Here is a 23,224-nt window from a genome sequence, read left to right as displayed (position 1 = left end):
CGTTATGAAGTTATGCTGACTACAAAGTTAGCGGAAACACACACAGACACACACACAGACACACACACACACACACACACACACAGACACACAGACAGACGCCGCCAAAAACAATACCTCCATTTTTCATGGAGGTAACAACCCAGGGACTTTGTATGGAATACAAAATGTATAATGTAGGTTATAAAATCTTTCCCAAATGTTTAATAAGTTACCAGGGACTTTTCGCTAGCCACTGACTCCAAAGAAGAAGTGGAAAACATCTGTACAAATCAGATACAATTGTACATCTATCATAGACTAGACTTTTCTTTCTTTTTCTGCATTATTTATTGCATCTGTGTAATGTGTTCCCTTGCAATTAGCCTTCTGGCACAGATTTGCAAATAAAGTTTGATTTGATTTATATATTTATCAATAAATAATTACATTTGCTTCAAGTAAAATCAAGTATCAATGATTGTTCAGTTTGTCAAGTGGAGCAAACATTAAATTTGGCTTGGCAAAGCTACTCAATGACACCACTTCATTCATTGGCCATTCTAGCCCGAGGTCATCAGCAGCCACCAATGAGAGGGTTTAACAGACAGGGCCAGCCGTTACAGCAGAGAGGACAGCCTGTACAGCAACAGCAGGGCAGGATGCCCCGGCAGGGCGGCCGACAGCTGTCCGAACAGGAGAAAGCTAGGGTACTGTAAAGCCGGACACTTTTGCAGTGGTTTAACTTTTGCTGTGACCTTCCAGCACAAATTCACGGCACTGTCTTCCTTGTACATGTACAACTACCGTACTACAGATTTCACATAACAATGTTCATGGATTCTGCAGTGTTTAAGTTTTCAAGTTTTCCTACTAATTAGTTACAACTAAAATTCTTAATCACCCCAATGCCATTGAAAGCAAATTGCACTTGCCAGTATCTTAATCCTAACAGTTTTTAGAAAATCCACATGCTTGCTTGATATGTTCAAATTTTAAGTGTCTACTTGATATGTTCAAAATTAATGTACCAAATTGATGGTTTTATGTACACGTATAACAACAGTCCTTGTCATTTCACCATTAGAAGTTGGAAAGAAAGATGGACATGCAGAGGCAAATGGAAGAGACAAGAAAGAAAAGGGAACAGGCATTGCATAGGGTACAGCAAGAACAACAACAGGGTCAGCAAACACAGCAGCAGGCCCAACAAACACAGCAGGAGGGCCAGCAAACACCTCCTGACCAACAAACACAGCAACATGAACATCAAACACAGCAAGAGGACCAGCAAACACCTCCCATTCAACAAACACAGCAACAGGGCCAGCAAACACCTCCCATTCAACAAACACAGCAGCAGGGCCAGCAAATACAGCAACAGGGCCAGCAAACACCTCCCATTCAACAAACACAACAGCAGGGTCAACAAACACCACCCATTCAACAAACACAGCAAATACAGCAAAATGTTCAGCAGAAACAGCAACGGGGACAGCAAACACAACAACAGGCCCAGCAAACACAGCAGCAGGCCCAGCAAATACAGCAGCAGGCCCAGCAAACACCACCTATTCAACAAACACAACAGCCCCAACAAATACAGCAACAGGGCCAACAAACACAACAACAGCCCCAACAAATACAGAAACAGGACCAACAAACACCACCCATTCAACAAACACAACAACAGCCCCAACAAATACAGCAACAGGGTCAGCAAACACGACAGGCCCAACAAACACCACCTATTCAACAAACACAACAACAGTCCCAACAAATACAACAACAGGGCCAACAAACACCACCCATTCAAAAAACACAACAACAGCCCCAACAAATACAGCAACAGGGTCAGCAAACACAACAGGCCCAACAAACACCACCTATTCAACAAACACAACAACAGCCCCAACAAATACAGCAACAGGGCCAGCAAATACAGCAACAGGGCCAGCAAATACAGCAACAGGGCCAGCAAATACAGCAACAGGGCCAACAAACACAGCAACAGGGCCAGCAAACACCACCCATTCAACAAACACAGCAACAGGCTCAGCAAATACAGCAACAGGGCCAACAAACACCACCCATTCAACAAACACAGCAGCAGGGCCAGCAAATACAGCAACAGGGCCAGCAAACACAGCAACAGGGCCAGAAAACACCACCCATTCAACAAACAAAGCAACAGGCTCAGCAAATACAGCAACAGGGCCAACAAACATCACACATTCAACAAACCCAGCAACAGGGCCAGCAAATACAGCAACAGGGCCAACAAACACCTCCCATTCAACAAACAAAGCAACAGGCTCAGCAAATACAGCAGCAGGGCCAGCAAACACCTCCCATTCAACAAACACAGCAACAGGGCCAGCAAACACCTCCCATTCAACAAACACAGCAGCAGGGCCAGCAAATACAGCAACAGGGCCAGCAAACACCACCCATTCAACAAATACAGCAACAGGGACAGCAAACACCTCCCATTCAACAAACACAGCAACAGGGCCAGCAAATACAGCAACAGGGCCAGCAAACACAGCAACAGGGCCAGCAAACACCTCCCATTCAACAAACACAGCAGCAGGACCAGCAAACACCACCCATTCAACAAACACAGCAGCAAGGCCAACAAACACAGCAGCAGGGCCAACAAACACAGCAGCAAGGCCAACAAACACAGCAGCAAGGCCAACAAACACCACCCATTCAACAAACACAGCAGCAGGGTCAGCAAACACAGCAGCAGGGCCAGCAAACACCTCCCATTCAACAAACACAGCCGCAGGGTCAACAAACACCACCCATTCAACAAACACAACAGCAGGGTCAACAAACACCACTCATTCAACAAACACAGCAACAGGGCCAACAAACACAGCAGCAAGGCCAACAAACACCACCCATTCAACAAACACAGCAGCGGACAACAAACACAGCAGCAGGTCAACAAACACCACCCATCAACAAACACAGCAGCAAGGCCAGCAAACACCTCCCATTCAACAAACACAGCAACAGGGCCAGCAAACACCTCCCATTCAACAAACACAGCAACAGGGCCAGCAAACACAGCAACAGGGCCAGCAAACACCTCCCATTCAACAAACACAGCAGCAGGGCCAGCAAACACCTCCCATTCACCAAAGACAGCAGCAGGGCCAGCAAATACAGCAGCAGGGCCAACAAAACACCACCCATTCAACAAACACAGCAACAGACCCAACAAACACCACCTGGCCAACAAACACAGCAGCTGGACCAACAGTTGGTCCAACAAATACAGCTACAAGCTCAACCAACACAGCAACAGGCACAACAAACACAACCTGTACACCAAACACAGGAAGAAGTTTATGTTCAGCCGGGAGAGGAAACTCTACCAACACATTCACTTCAACAAGAACAGTCTGATCCACAAGTATACACACTACTGTAACCTGTAACTTGAGTTCTGAATTACTTCAATGTCATCTGTCTTATATTTTAAAATTTGTTCTTTTGCAGTGTATTGATAATTTTACAATTTTTTTTCTATTCATACCATAATACTTTCTTTGTCTATGTTGCTGTTGGCTAGGCACAGCAACAGCATGCACAACGGATGATGGAACAGCAAAGACTGCAACAACAGCAACAGATCCGACAACAGCAAAGACAAATGCAGCAACAGCAGCAAATGCAACAGGCACAGCAACAACAAAGGGAAATGCAGCAACTACAGCAGCAACAACAGCAGCAAGCCCAGCAGATTCTGCAACAGCAGCAAGCACAACAGGGTCAGCAGCAGCAGACACAACAATGGGGTCAGCAACAACAGCAAATACAACAGCAAGTCATGCAACAAGGTGGACAGATATATCAACAGCAGCAGCCACAGCAGCAGCAGCAACAACAACAACAGGTTGTACAAATGTATCAACAACTTGGACAGCAGCAGACACAGCAGCAACAAGTGATACAAATGCAACAGGAACAACAGACTATGCAAGAACAACAACCTCAAGTGGATCAAGAACAGCAGACACAGCAACAGATTCTACAAGAACAGCCACCACAAGTTCAAGAACTGCAGCCCCAGCAGGAACAACAGCAGGCACAGCAAAAATCTCTGAAAGAAGAACAGCAGGGAGAAATGCTACAACAAAAAATCCCAAAACAGACTGTGTCAGATACAGACAGCATAAAGCAGGAACAGCAGGATGCTGCAACTGAACAGCTGGATACTGCAGCTGAACAGCTGGATAATGCAGCTGAACAGCTGGATACTGCGGCTGAGACAGATAAAGCAGACTTACTCCAGCCACCTGAACAGCTGGATACTGCGGCTGAGACAGATAAAGCACACTTACTCCAGCCACCTGCCCCAGATGTTCAAGAGACAGAACAGAAGAAAGACATAGCTGATCAGGAACAGCACTCGGAACAACAGCAGTTAGCTGACAGCATTGAAAAGAACATGCAGCAATCTGCAGAGGACCAAGAGACTGTGGATGACCAGAAGGACCTTCAGGAGGTGGATGTTGACCAAGAAGATACAAACAAACAGGAGGAACAAGATCTGATCACTGAAAGCAAAGACAATGACACACAGTCTCAAGATGATGTTGGTGATCAAGAGTCGTTAGAGCAAAGGTATCCTACAAAAGAAATAACATCGGAAGAAGAAGACTTCGCCGATGAGAATGAAATGCCAGATTCAAAGCTACCACTGCCAGGGAAAGAGGACGCCACAGGAAAATTTGTAGACCCCATGTCGTATTTGAGAAGCTACACGCTGTCCTACAATGGCAGCAGGCTACCATCGGTGGGCTCCAATCACGGTTGGAAGCCCAGGAAGAGAGGATGGCCCAGCTGGAGATGGCTGCCGACGACCACGACTTTCAGCTGGAAACCTGTTCGGAAAGGGTCTCCTCCTTGGAGCAGATGCAGGTTGACCTCAGTAACACCATGCTGGACTACTACACCAAGGTGAGCAACGTAGAACAGGAGAAGAACACCGAGCAGGATGGGACCATTGCCAAACAGGGGGACCTGATACTGGAGGTAGATAAAAAGGTCCAACAGCAGGCAAAGAGAGCTGAGAAGCAGGAGGAGGCTATAGCAGCACTTCGGGTGGCACTAGTCCACTTCTGGGAGTCCTACGTCAAACCATCACTAACTGACGGTGAAGAAAAGGACAAACAGAAACTTGCAAAGAAAGAAGGAACTGCAGATAAAGAGGAGGAGGAGGACCTTCAGGAAGAGGCTGACCAACAATATCTCGAAGAAGACAAAGAAGAATAGACTGAATGCAAACAAAAATGAAGAATAAGACAAAAAAAAGAAATTGTCACATGGATTTTCAGATTCTGGATATTAAGTATGCCATCCTTAGCTTCCTGAATTCTGCCACCTCAACAAGTAATTAATTCCTGATGGCTTGTGTGTATTGCTAACTATCATTTACAGTCAAGTCAGACTAGAATGACTTGTTCGAAAAACTTTTCTTTTTTGGATCTTTTAATTCAGTTATTCTAGTTTATAATTACTTGATGCATAATGCATGAAACATACATATAAACACATAATATACATGTACAAGTATATGTCATACATAAGATAACTTTCAAAATTTGCATGAAAATGATAAATAAGAGTAAAGAGGCAATTAATGGGAATAAAGTTACAAGAAGTAGACAGTATGCCAAAAGTCTGATAGTGAACATCATTAAAAGTAATCAACAATTTAAAAATAGTCTGTCCTTTATCATTTTTAACAGTTGATTTAGTGTGTTGATTTTCAGTGCAATGGTAGTCATGGTTTACCAGTAATTTTAATTACATGTACTGGTTCACAATTCACAGTGTTTTGAGTTTTCGTGTCTGAATGTATTGAAACTGTGGAGGGGATTGCACATTGTAGTAGGGTATTACTGGGTACTTTCCTTCCACATACCACCCACATACCACCCACTTCTTTATGTGCTGGATCACCTTCAAGCTTGGAAACCTTATCAATCAACTGTCAAAATCACCTCACCCAAAACTCAGCCACCCAAAACAATACTTCCTTACCTTGGCTATCATGAAAGTTCATCTGTGTTGGTAGTTACATGTTTAGAGTTAAAACTTTTGGTCCAACACAAAAAAGTTCTCTCACCTAGAGCTTTCGACCAGTCACTCTGGTCTTCCTCAGTAGACTGACCCAGTGAAGCTTGTCACATGGCTTCTTTGAAGCGTGACGTCAACACTGGATCAAAGGTAGACGATATCGGCCCCCGTCGTGGTTCAAAGACCAGAGTGACTGGTCGAAAGCTCTAGGTGAGAGATTTTTTTTGTGTTGGACCAGAAGTTTTAACTCTAAACATCCTTACCTTGGCGTTGATGTCAGCGTTGTGTTCGACGAGGCACTGTGTGACCATCTCCTGCCCCCAGGAGCAGGCCAGGTGCAGGGGGGCCTGTCTGTCTCGGGCCTCTTCCTCCCCCGTCCCCCCCGGGCCAGGTCTGCGGGGACTGTTCACGTCACAACCACTGGAGGTGGGGGAAGAGAAACAAACTCAGTATTATCAGGGGTCGAAATAGATTTTGGGGCCAACTTGCACTGGTGCAAATGAAAAGAAAAATACTTGCACCGGAAGAAAAATAGTTGCACCCTCCAAAAATACAGAAGGGGGCCTGCAAGGGGGGGTCCCAACAACGCTCTACGCTGAATTCGGAAACTTCTCGATTACGCTTCACGATGAATTTCAAGTGGCTACAATGCATTATGTAGAATTAAAACGGCGAATTACGCTCTACCCAAAATGCGCCAATTACGCTCTTCGTTGAATTGGCAGTCCGTCTACGCTCTACGTAGAATTAAAATGGCTGATTACGCTCTACGGAAAAGGGCTTGCAGGCCCCCACAGAAGTGATGGGAAACATCCGCTGGCAGCGACGTAGATAGTAACCTTCTGTTACTTACAAAAAATGAAGAAAAACTTCATGGATTCTGGTTTTGTTCCTTTCCACTCCAGTTCTTTATTAATTAATATTATTGGGTAATTCTACAGGTAGTAACAGTGGATAAAGCAAACTTGCACCATGGTGCAAGCAGGCAAAAAATTAGTTGCACGACACCAAATTTACTTGCACCAAGTTGCACACAGAGGGTTATTTCGACCCCTGATTATGTATCGTTCTCAAGTGTCATGACCAGTGTTCTAGACAGCCTGAAAATTTTTCTGCCATTTCAAATTTATGTGACGTAATATCATGTCAAGCATAGTCATAGTATTAAGTGTAATTGTCTAGTACTGTCTTGCTTGTGTGTCCATAGCTAAATAAATACAGTAGTCACAATTGTCACAATCTTGTAGGGAGTGGAGGGAAATGTCATAACCACAGACTCACAGGAAGGTCAAATTATAGGTCTAAATGGAATTCCTATTCAATGAATATACTATTAGGACATATTTACATGACTCTGCAGCAGACTAACTTCCCTGTGGATTGAAATTCCTGGAATCATTCCTGTAAAATTCCTAGAATTCTTGCAGACCGCACACAATACTACATCATTTAGGCTTGCCTCTGAGGCATTGCCAAGAAAAGTAGCATCCAAGTTTAAAGCAGACATGCATGTACGTCTACACACAGACAATTAGATGATGAAATAAAAGGGACTGCAACTCCAATTCCAAGTCATGAAATAAATATTCAAGCAGCCGTAGCAACATAATGTATCCTGTACGTACATGTAGACATAATATCCGGTAGCATAAGGCCCAGTACATTTCGTACACACATATCGCGGCGAAGGAGAAAACTGTAAACACGATCATGGTTCAAAACAAGGCACTGCTCTACTTCCTACTCGTGGTTTCCAATCATCTACTCCTAGTGACCGCAGCAGAGTTACGGTGCCCTGAGAGCTGTCAGTCCGTCCAGGTTAGAGCGAGAAGAAAGCGAGTTGTCTGTCACTGTCCAGACAAAAACTGGGCGGGGTACTCCTGCAGCTGGATTGGACACGGAGGGATGTACCGCTTCCCCGCATGTCTCGAAGCCATACCAACCGACTTCGACAAGCCACGCTATCGATCTTCATCAAACATCTCCGTTCTCCTACCGTTTTTGATCGGTCTTTCCCCAACAGCCCAGAAATAGGGGTCCTTCAAATCCAACAGTCCAACGTTTCCACGGTCCATCCAGGGGCTTTCCGAGGTCTCCCTTTGGTCCACCAGCTTCGTCTTAATGACAACCGAATCTCCAGTCTTGGTACGTTGACAAATGTGTACTTTTGGGGCTCCTGATATAGTGACCTACAATTCAGTGTGCAAGAAGGGTGGAAATGTGCACAAGGACCTTTTTTTCCATGATTTGAAATTGTTTTTTTGTTTCTTTTCTTTAGTATTGGGGTTATTTTCTCCACAAAAGTACAACTTCTGCTGCTCCAAGATATCAAAGAAAAACAATGTCAAATTCAGTACCGGGGTACATGATTGTGTTCATTAACATGTGGTACTCTATTGTTTTACTGATTTTGATTTCAAGCCATGAAAATGATTTGTTCTTCAACTTAAGGTCACACCAATTTAATTTCTTGGTTAACGGATTCGCCCGCTTCATTTTTTTCTGATCTGCAAAAAAATAAAAAAATTCAGAATCAACTGCAAAATGCTCATATTTTGCCCTGAACAGTTTAAGACAGTCCTTTTCTTCCTAGTTGTTACAGTTATTCCATCTTTCAATGCAGTGGTATCATTAAAAGTTCGAAATTCATTGTTTAAATTTTGAACCAGCCTGGTGTGTTGACTTCATGGCTCCTATCGTACCATTTTGGGCCATGATGCCTAGGCCTGTTTTTATTTTTTTTTTGCCCGCCCGCTCCATTTTTTTTCTAGAAAAATCCGTTAGCCAAGTCTTAGAAATCAAATTGGTGTGGCCTACATGTAAGTCATCGGAATCCACAACAACATAATCCTATTTCATACAAATGAAAACCTACATATAATGTTACAGTATAAAATGACTGATTTGTTTATCCTCAGAACCTGATACTTTCCTTGGGCTTGAAAAGTTAAGCAAGTTGGACCTTGGAATGAACGCCATTTCCGCCGTATCCCAGAATGCATTCCGTGGCCTACCTCTCCTGACCAGGTTGGCAATTGACAAGAACCGCCTGCGTTCTGTGCCCGTCGACGCACTCCTGCCGCTTACAGCACTGGAGACTGCAAACCTTAAAATCAACCACATCACCACGATCGACAGCCAAGTCCGACGTCTGAGACACAACCATGAGGTCTTACGACGTGTTATTCTAGCAAAAAACCAGCTGAAATGTGACGAGAATCTCACCTGGTTTATCTGTAATCTACCAGACCTGGACTTTATTTCTTTTCCAGACTTACTGAAGTGTGCATCACCTGCCAACTTGAGTGGAATGTCGCTTACCACCCTGAGGAAGGACATTGGTAGTCAGACCAACACGGACAGGTCACCACAGGGAATCAGGCTGGGGAGATGTGATGAAACGTCCACCACAACAGGACCGCAAACCCACCACACCAGTCGGTACAACCACACCATTCCCACAGAGATGCCGTACACAAATACCAGGCCAGGCTCGGAGCACACCACAGGGACTCACGTTGTTCCTCTTCATAGCACAATCATCCGAGAGGAAGCCAACAGCCGCCATGACATCAATGCTATCATCACTGCTGTTGTTGTGTCCTTCTTTCTTGTGTTTGCACCAGCGGTTGTTGTCTACTTGTACGACCGTTGTTATGGGCCAGGTCTGGCTCCTCGTAACGCCCCTGCTGAAACAGACGGAACCGTGGCCGAATTGCGAGCATCGGGTGGAGACTCAGTCACAGATAGACGACCAATCCCTGCTCAGGACCAGACATCAGAGGGCAACAATGACATTGATCCGTACGCTGTGTCATACGTTGATGTGTCAGGGAAGGGGAGAAATGGGAAGCTTGCGCCATACGCAACTACTTCCTTTGCTAATATCCGGCCAATAGAAGATAACGATGACATCCCACCATATGCTGTGTCATACATGGATGTGTCGGGGAAAGGGAAAAACGGCAAGCTTGCGCCATACGCAACGACATTCATCAATGAAGACCCAGGGCCACAGCTTCAGCCATATGCAGTGACCCACGATGAAGACCCAGGGCTTCAGCTTCAGCCATACTCCGTGACCCACGATGAAGACCCAGGGCCACAGCTTCAGCCATACTCCGTGACCCACGATGAAGACCCAGGGCCACAGCTTCAGCCATACTCTGTGACCCACGATGAAGACCCAGGGCCACAGCTTCCACTATATGCAGTGACCCACGATGAAGACCCAGGGCCACAGCGTCAGCCATACTCTGTGACCCACGATGAAGACCCAGGGCCACAGCTTCAGCCGTACTCAGTGACCCACGATGAAGACCCAGGGCCTCAGCTTCAGCCATACTCTGTGACCAACGATGAAGACCCAGGACCACAGCTTCAACCATACTCCGTGACCCACGATAAAGACCCAGGGCCACAGCTTCAGCCATACTCCGTGACCCACGATGAAGACCCAGGGCCACAGCGTCAGCCATACTCCGTGACCCACGATGAAGACCCAGGGCCACAGCTTCAGCCATACTCAGTGACCCACGATGAAGACCCAGGGCCACAGCTTCAGCCATACTGCAGTGACCCACGATGAAGACCCAGGGCCACAGCTTCAGCCATACTCCGTGACCCACGATGAAGACCCAGGGCCACAGCTTCAGCCATACTCCATGACCCACGATGAAGACCCAGGACCACAGCTTCAGCCAACCTAACACTGAACTTTGCCAACTCCCTACTGTACTGACACTTCCTACCACCCATTGGCAGTTGCCAGACCCTTTCTTCAAAACAAACTGAACGTACAAAACTGACCACTACAGAAATAGTGCCATCCCTCATTCTGACATGGTCAATAAATAATTCAATGTATAATTGATTATACACAATTCATGCTATGTCCGTGATTGATGTATCACTTTCTCAAAATGATAATAAAGTATTAATGACACATATCCCTGACGACTAACATACCTGTGGATACATTCCTTACAATAGGCTTGCCCCCGAGGCATTGCCAAAAAAGTAGCATCCAAAGATCAGGTTACAGACGTACAATTTTTGATGTTTTTAATTGACCTTTCAAAATCTATAGCCAAACATGAAATGTATATTAATGTAGTCCTAATAAAAGGTGTAGACATAATATCCGGTAAATATAACATAAGGTCTGAATCTGTGTTGGAGCGAAGGAGAAATCTGTAACCACGATGTTGCGAAAAAAGATGTTGTTCTACTTCCTACTCGTGGTTTTCAATCATCTATTTATTGTGACCGAGGGAGAGTTACGGTGCCCAGACAGCTGTCATTCCATCCAAGTTGGATTGAGGCGAAAGCAAGTTGTCTGTCGCTGTCCAGACAAAAACTGGGCGGGTTCATCCTGCAGCTGGATTGGACACGGAGGGATGTACCGCTTCCCCGTATGTCTTGACGCCATACCGACCGACTTCGACAGAGCTACGTCGTCGATCTTCATCAAACATCTCCGTTCTCCTACCGTTTTGGATCAGTCTTTCCCCATCAGCCCAGCAGTGAAGGTTCTTCAAATCCAACAGTCCAACGTTTCCACGATCCAGCCAGGGGCTTTCCGAGGTCTCCCATTGGTTCGAGACCTTTACCTTAACGACAACCGCATCTCCAGTCTTGGTACGTTGACAAAAATGTACTTTTTGGGCTCCTACTCACATGTAGCTAGTAATTACAATGTATGTGAAGGAGATAATTTTCATAATTGATAAGAAACCCTATAATTCCGTACTACTAAATAATTAGTTCAATTTTTTGCGGCATTTGGGAGTAAAGTTGAAAAGATGAACATTTTTAGATTATGAACCATGTAATTTATAAAATCAGGTCATCGTTTACATTATCTATGAGGAACCACAAACACACTTCACGGAGATCTGTTGTTTTCATGATTCAAAATTGTTTCCTTTTCTTTAGTAGTGCATGCATGGTTTTTTTTCTCCGCAAAAATATATCTTTGGCTGCTGCTTTCTTATATAATAGAAAAAGGATGTCAAATTCGGTACCAGGGGTACATGTACATGCAGACTGTGTTCAGTTTTATTTATTTATTTATTCTTTGCTTCAGGCCAGAGGTTCATATAAAAACAGGGACAATACAAAAACAAGTACAATACACAAATCACAAACAGATGTTTAAAGAATGCGGCCAGTAGAGGCTTTGTGTAAACGCATCCGAATAACATAGCGTGTTAACCATATTGTTTCTCGATACGAGAAGGTGCGTGACAAATGAATAGGACAGTTTGCGCCACCTGGCGTCGAAGGTGTCGATCCATAAGTGTGTACATGTACATAACAAACTGTTACTACACCACCTACATGTAGGCTGGTTCATCTGATCATTTTAGAGCGTCATGGTATGCTGTCTTAAAATGCTCATTAACATGTGGTACTTTTTTGCTATTACGTCATACTCTTAACTATCTTACATGTAAGTCATATGAATCCACCATAACATCAATCTTATAATAAAACCTACATACAATGTATAAAATGACTGATTTTTTTATCCTCAGAACCTGACACCTTCCTTGGGCTTGAAAAGTTAAGCAACTTGGACCTTGGAATGAACCCCATTTCCGTCGTATCCCAGAATGCATTCCGTGGCCTACCTCTCCTTGACAGGTTGGCACTTAACATGAACCGCCTGCGTTCTGTGCCCGTCGACGCACTCCTGCCGCTTACAGCACTGGAGACTGTAAACCTTAAAATCAACCACATCACCACGATCGACAGCCAAGTCCTGCGTCTGAGTCACAACCAGGCCTTACGACTTATGGTAGGAAGTAACCAGCTGAAATGTGACGAGAATCTCACCTGGTTCATCTGTAACCTACCAGACCTGGACTTTATTTCTTTTCCAGACTTACTGAAGTGTGCGTCACCTGCCAACCTGAGTGGAATGTCGCTTGCCACCCTGAGGAAGGACATTGGTAGTCAGACCAACGCGGACAGTTCACCACAGGGAATCAGGCTGGGGAGATGTGATGAAACGTCCACTACAACTGGTCCGCATACCCACCACACCAGTCTGTACAACCACACCAGTCTGCACAACCACACCAGTCTGCACAACCGCACAATTCCCACAGAGATGTTGTACACAAACACCAAGCCAGGCTCAGAGTACACCAAAGGGATTGAAGTTGTTGCTCTTCTTGGTGGTCCATTCATCCCCGAGGAAGACGACAGTCGCCATGTCAATGTCATCATCACTACTATTGCTGTGACCCTCCTTGTGTTGGCATCAGAGGTTGTCATCTACTATGTCTTGTTGTACTGCTGTCGTGGCCCAGGTCTGGTCTGTCACAACGTTCCTGCTGAAAAAGACGGAAACGTCGCCGCATTGCGAGCATCGGACGGAGACTCAGTCACAAACAGTCAACCAACCCCTGCTCAGGACCAGACAACAGAGGACAACGATAACATTGAGCCGTACGCTGTGTCATACGTTGATGTGTCAGGGAAGGGGAGAAATGGGATGCTTGCGCCGTACGCAACTACTTCCTTTGCTAATATCCGGCCAATAGCAGATAACGATGACATTGAGCCGTACGCTGTGTCATACGTTGATGTGTCAGGGAAGGGGAGAAATGGGAAGCTTGCGCCGTATGCAACTACTTCCTTTGCTAATATCCGGCCAATAGAAGATAACGATGACATCCAGCCATATGCTGTGTCATACATGGATGTGTCGGGGAAAGGGAAAAACGGCAAGCTTGCGCCATACGCAACGACCTTCATCAATGAAGACCCAGGGCCATATGCAGTGACCTACGATGAAGACTCAGGGCCACAGCTTCAGCCATACGCAGTGACCAACGATGAAGACCCAGGGCCTCAGTTTCAGCCATATGCAGTGACCCACGACGAAGACGCAGAGCCACAGCTTCAGCCATATGCAGTGACCCACGATGAAGACCCAGGGCCACAGCTTCAGCCATACTCAATGACCCACAATGAAGACCCAGGGCCACAGCTTCAGCCATATGCAGTGACCCACGATGAAGACCCAGGGCCACAGCTTCAGCCATACTCCGTGACCCACGATGAAGACCCAGGGCCACAGCTTTCGGCCATACTCCGTGACCCATGATGAAGACCCAGGGCCACAGCTTCAGCCAACCTACATGTAACACTGAACTTTGCCAAGTCCCTACTGTACTGACACTTCCTACCACCCATCAGCAGTTGCCAGACCCTTTCTTCGAAACAAACTGAACTTACAAAACTAAACACTACAGAAATAGTGCTATCCCTCATTCTGACATGGTCAATATTCAATGTATAATTGATTATACACAATTCATGCTATGTCTGCGATTGATGTATCACTTTCTAACAATGATAATAAACCATTAATGACACATATCCCATACGACTAACATTCCTGTGGATACAATAGGCTTGCCCCTGAGGCATTGCCAAAAAAGTAGCATCCAAAGATCAGGTTACAGACGTACAATTTTTGATGTTTTTAATTGACATGCGATTGATGTATCACTTTCTAACAATGATAATAAACCATTAATGACACATATCCCATACGACTAACATTCCTGTGGATACAATAGGCTTGCCCCTGAGGCATTGCCAAAAAAGTAGCATCCAAAGATCAGGTTACAGACGTACAATTTTTGATGTTTTTAATTGACCTTTCAAAATCTATAGCCAAACAAGAAATGTATATTAATGTAGTCCTAATAAAAGGTGTAGACATAATATCTGGTAAATTAAATATACAATATAACAAGGTCTGAATCTGTTTTGGAGCGAAGGAGAAATCAGTAACCACGATGTTGTGATACAAGATGTTGCTCTACTTCTTACTCGTGGTTTTCAATCATCTATTTATTGTGACTGCAGCAGAGTTACGGTGCCCAGACAGCTGTCATTCCGTCCAGGTTAGAGCGAGAATAAAGCGAGTCACCTGTCACTGTCCAGATAAAAACTGGGCGGGGTCCTCTTGCAGCTGGATTGGATATGGAGGGATGTACCGCTTCCCCGTATGTCTGGACGCCCATACCAACTAACTTGGACAAAGCCACGTCTTCGATCTTCATCAGACATCTCCGTTCCCCTACCATTTTGGATCAGTCCTTCCCCAACAGCCTAGAAGTGAAGGTTCTTCAAATCCAAAAGTCCAACGTTTCCACGGTCCAGCCAGGAGCTTTCCGAGGTCTCCCATTGGTTCGAGACCTTTACCTTAATGACAACCGCATCTCCAGTCTTGGTACGTTGACAAAAATGTACTTTTTGGGCTCCTGATATATATATATATATTGTAGGTCACTAGTATATATATATATATATATATATATATATATATATATATATATATATATATATATATAGTGACCTACAATTCGGCATGAAAGAAGGGTGGAAATGTGCACAAGGATTTTTTTTCATGATTAGAAATTGTTTTCTTTTCTTTAGTATTGGGGTTATTTTCTCCGCAAAAGGTTCCGGATCAGAGTTTAAATCTGACCAGAGTCTAAGTAGTAAATCGCCTGAAATGTGACTTTGTATCGTATGTTTTGGCCGCGATATCCCTGAAATCGTAATATCTGTGTACATACTGTATCTTTGTATTTTCAGAAAAGCCCGTAAGTTGTAGCCTTTATAGGTGGCGAAATGTTGGTGGTCCAGCGAAGACTTCCTGGTATTAGTCCGCGCGGATGGTTATGTGGCCTTTTTGCCTGAACGCCGGGATAGTACGTTCTATATGCGTTGTGGGTGTGTTCGGGACATCGAAGATAGCGGTAAACGTATCGCATCGATCTTAATTAAATTCAAATTTTGGAAACATTGGGTTCCGAGCTTCTTCGAGTACTAAGCCGTTACCCTGGGAAAATTCGTTTTTTCCATGCAGCCATGGTTAAAAATGATGAAAAAAATGACCCGGCCCGTACTTAAAAATGTTCTTTGATGTGCCTTATTTACCCCTAAAAAAATTGGGCGCACTAAATATCAAGGAAGTGTATTGATAAGCGGCACGGCACCCCTTTCCACCAAAAGAGTGAAAAATTCCGACCCGCGTTTAGTACAGAAATGACAGCCTGTCGGGCTGAGGGTGTCAAATTGCTCCGAACACGGAAGAAAACTCCGGTCCGAGACCAAAAATACATCTTGGGCTGCTGCTCCGATATCATAGAAAAACAATGTCAGTCATATGAATCCACAACAACATCAATCCTATTTCATACGCATAACAACCTACATACAATGAATAAAATGACTAATTTGTTTATCCTCAGAACCTGATACCTTCCTTGGACTTGAAAAGTTAAGCAACTTGGACCTTGGAATGAACGCCATTTCCATCGTATCTCAGAATGCATTCCGTGGCCTACCTCTCCTGACCATGCTGATGTTGAACAAGAACCGCCTGCGTTCCGTGCCCGTCGACGCACTCCTGCCGCTTACAGCACTGAAGGTTGCATACCTCGGAATGAACAAAATAACCACGATCGACAGCCTAGTCCTGCGTCTGAGACACAACCACGAGGGCTTACGACGTGTTATTCTAGCAAAAAACCAGCTGAAATGTGACGAGAATCTCGCCTGGTTCGTCTGTAATCTACCAGACCTGGACTTTATTTCTTTTCCAGACTTACTGAAGTGTGCGTCACCTGCCAACTTGAGTGGAATGTCGCTAGCCACCCTGAGGAAGGACATTAGTCAGACCAACAGGTCACAACAGGGGATCAGTCTGGGGAGATGTGATGAAACGTCCACCACAACTGGTCCGCATACCCACCACACCAGTGTATATAACCACACCAGTCTGCACAACCACACTACTCTGTGCAACCATACCAGTCTGTACAACCACACCAGTCTGTACAGCCACACCAGTCTGTACAACCACACCACTCCCACAGAGATGCCATACACAAACACCAGGCCAGGCTTGGAGTACACCACAGGGATTGAAGTTGTTGCTCTTCTTGGTGGTCCATTCATACCCGAGGAAGATGACAGTCGCCATGTCAATGTCATCATCACTACTATTGCTATGACCCTCCTTGTGTTGGCATCAGAGGTTGTCGTCTACTATGTCTTGTTGTACTGCTGTGGTGGCCCAGGTCTGGTCTGGCACGACGTTCCTGCTGAAACAGACGGAAACGTGGCCGCATTGCCAGCATCGGACGGAGACTTAGTCACAAACAGTCAACCAATCCCTGCTCAGGACCAGACAACAGAGGACAACGATAACATTGAGCCATACGCTGTGTCATACGTTGATGTGTCAGGGAAGGGGAGAAATGGCAAGCTTGCGCCGTACGCAACTACTTCCTTTGGTAACATCCAGCCAATAGAAGACAACGATGACATTGAGCCGTACGCTGTGTCATACGTTGATGTGTCAGGGAAGGGGAGAAATGGGAAGCTTGCGCCATACGCAACTACTTCCTTTGCTAATATCCGGCCAATAGAAGATAACGATGACATCCCACCATATGCTGTGTCATACATGGATGTGTCGGGGAAAGGGAAAAACGGCAAGCTTGCGCCATACGCAACGACATTCATCAATGAAGACCCAGGGCCACAGCTTCAGCCATATGCAGTGACCCACTATGAAGACCCAGGGCCACAGCTTCAGCCATATTCAGTGACCCATGATGAAGACCCTGGGCCACAGCTTCAGCCATACTCTGTGACCCACGATAAAGACCCAGGGCCACAGCTTCAGCCATATGCAGTGACCCACGATGAAGACCCAGGGCCACAGCTTCAGCCATATGCAGTGACCCACAATGAAGACCCAGGGCCACAGCTTCAGCCATATGCAGTGACCCACAATTAAGACCCAGGGCCACAGCTTCAGCCATATTCAGTATAAAGACTCAGGGCCATATCTTTCCTATAGCCATATGTACATGTACATGTATGTAGTGATTGACCCACAATGAGTTTGTTCTTTGTCTTATGAAACTTATTGTGTGATGTGTCACATATGTGGTTGCTCTGTTGAATAGTGAATCCAACTCCATTTTAAAGACCTACCTTCTTACAAGGAAACAGCCTACAGACTCGTTGTTCTCATCAATGGCTCTGTGAAGCAGAGTCTGCTCACAACCGTTGGGCCCTGGTCCCCAGAAGGTCGCATCACAGCCATGTCTGACCTACAGACACAAACACACACCAGTACGTGTAACTTGTTAGAGTTTACCCTGGAAGCCAAACTCGTTTTCCGGGCCACAAGAGCCCTTCACCCGTTGGTGTAAATTACCGCTCCCGGGGAGTCTAGCCCAGGAGGAGTTTGTCTGGCCCTACAAACGAATAGGGCCGGACAAACCCCTCGGGCTCAACTCCCCCGTAGCGGTAATTTAGATAGGCGGGCGAAGGGCTCTTGGCTGCCGAAGGAAAACGGCTAACGGCCCGATACTAGTTTGGCATCCAAGGTAATGTTGATTTGATTATATGGATGACATCCGTGCGCGCATGAATTTTCGGCCGTTTCCACAAAAAAAAAGTTTTCAAGCATACCGTAAATCGTACAAAACAGTTGCAAAATGAGCAAAATATATACTGTAAGTTGCAAAAAGAATATTTAAAAACGATACCAATGTTGTGGAATGCAAAAATCAAACCAAAAAAGACGAAAATGTAAAGAAATGAATTTGAAGAATTTATAGATTATTCGCCAAACCATACTCTGTCATTTGTTTAACCTTCATGACCACGTAGATTTCATAATGAAAGCACCTTTTTTTGCAAAACTTTTTTTTATTCGCACCAGACAAAAAATGGATAAAACAGAAAGAAATGTAAAAAAAAAATACAAGTGAACAAAACTAAAATGGGACAAATCATTCTTTTCCAAAAATGAGACCATTCCTGATTTTTCAATTCTTGAATCCAGCAAGAAATTAAACTATAATCAAACTACAAGAAAAAAACATGTCTTTTTTCAACCATACACACTTGTCAACAGTATCTGTGTGTATAAAAATTTAACACTGAAGCAGTATAGCACAGAAGCTTGAAGTGATGGCAGCAAACCTATGAGGCAAAATCCATCCCCCCCCCCTTACCAGTGTAGAAGCGATATCTTCTTGTCCACTCTCCAGGGCCGCCCACAGAGGGGGGTTCCCGTCTTCGTCTACAGAGTTCAGGTCCGCCCCCCTGACACACAGGGCATCCACCACCAGGGGGAGGTGTCTCTTGATGGCCAGCTGTAGGGGGGTCTCATTCTCTTGGGTCCTGAAACAACGAAGAAAAAAATATGGGTCTTTAAAACGCTTCCAGCATTCTATTCTAATCTTTGAGACACTATAGCCAACAGTGAAGCATGATTAGTCCTGATATGTTTAATTACCCCTTAGGCCACACTAATTTAATTTCTTGGTTAAAGGATTTTTCTACAAAAATAATGGAGCGGGCAGGCGAAAAAAAATTAAAAACAGGCCTAGGCATCCTTTTATGGCTTAAAATGGTACAATACGAGCCATGAAGTCAACACACCAGGCTGGTTCAAAATTTAAACAAATTGAATTTTGAACTTTTAATGATACCACTGCATTGAAAGACACTTTGCACTGCATTGAAAGACACTTTGCACTGCATTGAAAGACACTTTTAATGATACCACTGCATTGAAAGACTGTAACAACTACATGTAGGAAGAAAAGGACTGTTCTAAACTGTTCAGGGCAAAATATGAGCATTTTGCAGTTGATTCTGAATTTTTTATTTTATCTTGCAAATCAGAAAAAAATGAAAATGAAGTGGGCGAATCCGTTAACCAAGAAATTAAATTGGTGTGGCCTTAAGCTGTTAGAAAAATCAGGTGATGTATCGGGAACATTGGCAGGAAGCTAGGTCAAAGGTTCCAGAAAAAGTTATCAGTTGTCTTCAATATCCTGCTACATGCATGTCTGTTGCCTTATGGGAGCCCGTTGGATGATGCTTACTAGTAAAAGAACTTACACATGTAAATGTACATGGAGTGAGAATTATGATAACGAATAAAACTAGATATTAACGAAAACTCACAAATATTTCTTCGATAAAATGAAAACGTAAAATTGCAACCCACCTAATGGCGATATCTGCTTGGTGCTCCAACAGGAAGAGTGCACTTATGGTGTCCTGTTTCTGTACAGCGGAGTGTAACAGAGTCATCCCGTCAGACGTCCTGTAGTTGATGCTGGCTCCCGCGCCCAACAGTTTGGCGGCGACGTCGTGCATGCCCGCCCACAGCGCTAGCCCCAGGACGGTCTGCTCCTCCGAGTCCTTCAGGTTAAAGTCCGGGATGACCTGCAGGCCGCTGCTGTCGTTCAGGGCATTTGCTGGAATGGCAAGATAGACAGGAAATGAGATAACCTTTTTCTGGGACCTTTTACGTAACTTCCTGGTAGTGCACCTATCATGTAGGACGCAGAGACATACATGTAAAAAACTAGAAAGGTAACATTGGCAACGTAAATGCATAATGTTTACCTTCGCATATGGTCTGCTCTGTAAATTCTTACTCAAGTACATTCATGTGTATGACCAGACAGGAGCCTAAATATCTCCTACTATAAAATTGCAACATTATGTAACCCAACACCAGTTACCATGGTGACAGACGTCAACAAATCATACCAATGGTCAAACCGTAACCATATGCTCCTGAATGGGTCGAAATGTCTTGCCATGCACGTCACTTTCTGCAGGAAGCTACCACCTCTGCCACCTTTGCAAATCAACAACACACCACTGAATGTATCTGTATCTGTATAGCCGGTATAACCGCCTTTCGGCGTAACACACCAGCTTGTAGCGACGAGTCTTAAAGTCCTAGGTCTGCACATTCAGAATAACTTGCACTGGGACTCCCAAGTCAAGCAGATGGTAGGAAGAGCCTCAAAGACACTGTTTCTCCTTAAAAGACTTAGAAGATGCAAGCTATCCCTCAAAGACCTGACCTCAATCTACGCTGGATATATCAGACCCATACTGGAATACGCTGTCCCGGTATGGTCACCTGGCCTCACTAAAGCTCAAATAGTGAAGCTTGAATGCGTCCAGAAACGTGTCTGCAGGATCGTGCTTGGTAACGACTACACCGGTTATGCGAACGCCCTTCAGCACCTTGGACTGACATCACTGGTGGACAGAAGGGAGCAGTTGTGCCTAAAGTTTGCGCGGACGCTGATGGAGTCTACATTCAGAGACTGGCTCCCGAGGTCGAGGGGGGAAATATCTGGTCGAAACACTCGCAACAAGCAGAAACTGAACACACCTCTTTGTCGGACCAACAGACTGAAAAACTCTCCCATTCCATACCTTGTAAACCTTCTCAACAAGGGACAGTGAACTCTGAACTGTAAACAAACTTTCTGAATGTCAAATCTTCATATCTAAAGTTTACCCTGCATCTATCTTGTTATCAATCTACGCCTAACTACGAGTTTTTAGTAGGTATTTAATCTTCTAATCTTTAAGAGATGTCAATTTGTTTTATATGGAAATTAAGAATTTATTTTTAAAACAGTAAATACCCACAGCTTGTGTATTATAATATAAAACGAGCTCAATGGTGTGTAAATACCAACGCAATTCAGACTTTTGTCTGCCATGTTTGTTTGTATAATAATTTGTATTGAAATAAAAGTAAAGCTCATTGGCCAGGTCAGAGGTTAGCATTTGGAAGGGAAGAAGAGGAAGAGGAAACGTAGCAAAAACAATATTTTTTCCTTCAGTAAACATAATAATAAAACCCCCATACACTGAAGACATTCAGACAACAAAGTTAACAAACATGTCAGCTTCAAAATGTCCAAATCAACTGAGATTTGAAAAGGGGAAAGGAGTTTTTTTGTGGTGTTCCATGCATATGTTAAAGTCCAGTTTCAACATTTACCCAGAATGTATCAACTTGGCTATTTCGCGTTTTGCATTGCTAAAGCAAACCTTTTTATGGTACCTTTGTGTTCTAGGAATATGTTGACCACGTCAGCATGTTGGTTTGCTATAGCCAGGTGCAGGGGGGTGTGGTTGTACCCCTCAGACTCTCCCTGGTCCCCCTCGTCAGAGAACATCTGTGGCCTGGCGGTGTCCAGGGCTGGGAGGGTCTGTTTGTTAGGGTTGGCTCCCATGTGTAGAAGTTTCTCCACTACTCTGGATAAACCTTGCTGGGCTGCACAGTGAAGGGGAGTTTCTCCCTGTAAACACATTAACAATACTTTAACTTTACACACATAGAGTCACCCGGACACTTTGTTTCACTTGACACTGTTATGTAAGGAATTTGGACACTGAACTTCCAGAGAGGGGTGAAGGAGGCTATTTACATCAGGGCCCATCACCCTTCACTGAACTGCGACGGGGGCCGACATCGTCTACCAGATACCTTTGACCCAGTGTTGACGTCACATTTCAAAGAAGCCACGTGACAAGCCTCACTGGGTCAGTCTACTGAGGAAGACCAGAGTGACTGGTCGAAAGCTCTAGGTGAGAGAATTTTTGTGTTGGACCAAAAGTTTTAACTTTAAACAATACTTTAAGTTCAGTAATTTTTGTCAGTGCACATTGTTCAGTTTGTTAGGGTTGGCTCCCATGTATTGGGATTCACAGTGAAAGGGAGTTTCTGCTATATACACATTAGTGGGGTCGTGTGGTGCAGTCGGTAGCGCAGACCACAGACATTTAAAGCTTATTTAAAAGCATGGAGCACAGGAATTACCTCAATGCAAAACATAATTCATAACATTCAAGACAAGTCAGTTTGGTACCCACCCTGTTGTTGGTGTGGTTGGGGTTTGCCCCATAATTAGCCAGGAACAACGCTGCTTCTTCATTTCCTGCTCGAGCTGCCAGGTGCAGCAGGCTGTCACCTGAAAACAGTGTATAAATTATGCTAATGAGGTCATTAATATGCAACTAACATCCTACAAAATCTGGTGGCAAACTACAAATCTTGGAAAATGTAAGAAAAGGATTTATCGGGAAATTGGAGATTTTAGACTTATGACAAATATTTTGGGTTTCCATGATCAAGTTCATACCATTTCCTGTGTCTGACCTTTTGACCTCCTGTCATCATGTTAATCTTCCCCCACCCAAGTGCTGTCAACCTACTCTGTTTGGACAAACACACAAACATGCAAACACACACAGCTCA

General features: G+C 44.6%; 2 protein-coding genes across 2 annotated transcripts in view; one reads left to right on the top strand and one right to left on the bottom strand.

Annotated features, from left to right (window-relative positions):
• The window catches only part of LOC109479240 (transcription factor SPT20 homolog), a 7,316-nt gene extending 1,601 nt beyond the window's left edge, over positions 1-5,715 (top strand). Inside the window, 3 exon segments of the mRNA XM_019781213.1 lie at positions 547-689; positions 3,566-4,745; positions 4,748-5,715. Coding sequence (XP_019636772.1) covers positions 547-689; positions 3,566-4,745; positions 4,748-5,271 — 1,847 coding nt within the window. The 3' untranslated portion in view covers positions 5,272-5,715.
• LOC109477479 (rabankyrin-5-like) overlaps positions 1-23,224 on the bottom strand; it is a 43,025-nt gene that overhangs the window by 9,070 nt on the left and 10,731 nt on the right. The window contains exons 11-16 of the mRNA XM_019778796.1: positions 22,840-22,937; positions 22,028-22,265; positions 20,153-20,405; positions 19,149-19,317; positions 18,118-18,236; positions 6,342-6,498 (exon numbers count right to left, since the gene is read on the bottom strand). Coding sequence (XP_019634355.1) covers positions 6,342-6,498; positions 18,118-18,236; positions 19,149-19,317; positions 20,153-20,405; positions 22,028-22,265; positions 22,840-22,937 — 1,034 coding nt within the window. The remainder of the gene's footprint in view (positions 1-6,341; positions 6,499-18,117; positions 18,237-19,148; positions 19,318-20,152; positions 20,406-22,027; positions 22,266-22,839; positions 22,938-23,224) is intronic.

Source organism: Branchiostoma belcheri, unplaced genomic scaffold (assembly GCF_001625305.1).
Source record: "Branchiostoma belcheri isolate BF01 breed outbred unplaced genomic scaffold, Haploidv18h27 scaffold1, whole genome shotgun sequence".
NCBI lineage: Eukaryota > Metazoa > Chordata > Leptocardii > Amphioxiformes > Branchiostomatidae > Branchiostoma > Branchiostoma belcheri.
Note: the sequence above shows the minus strand (reverse complement) of the source record. Positions and strands in the feature narration are given on the sequence as shown.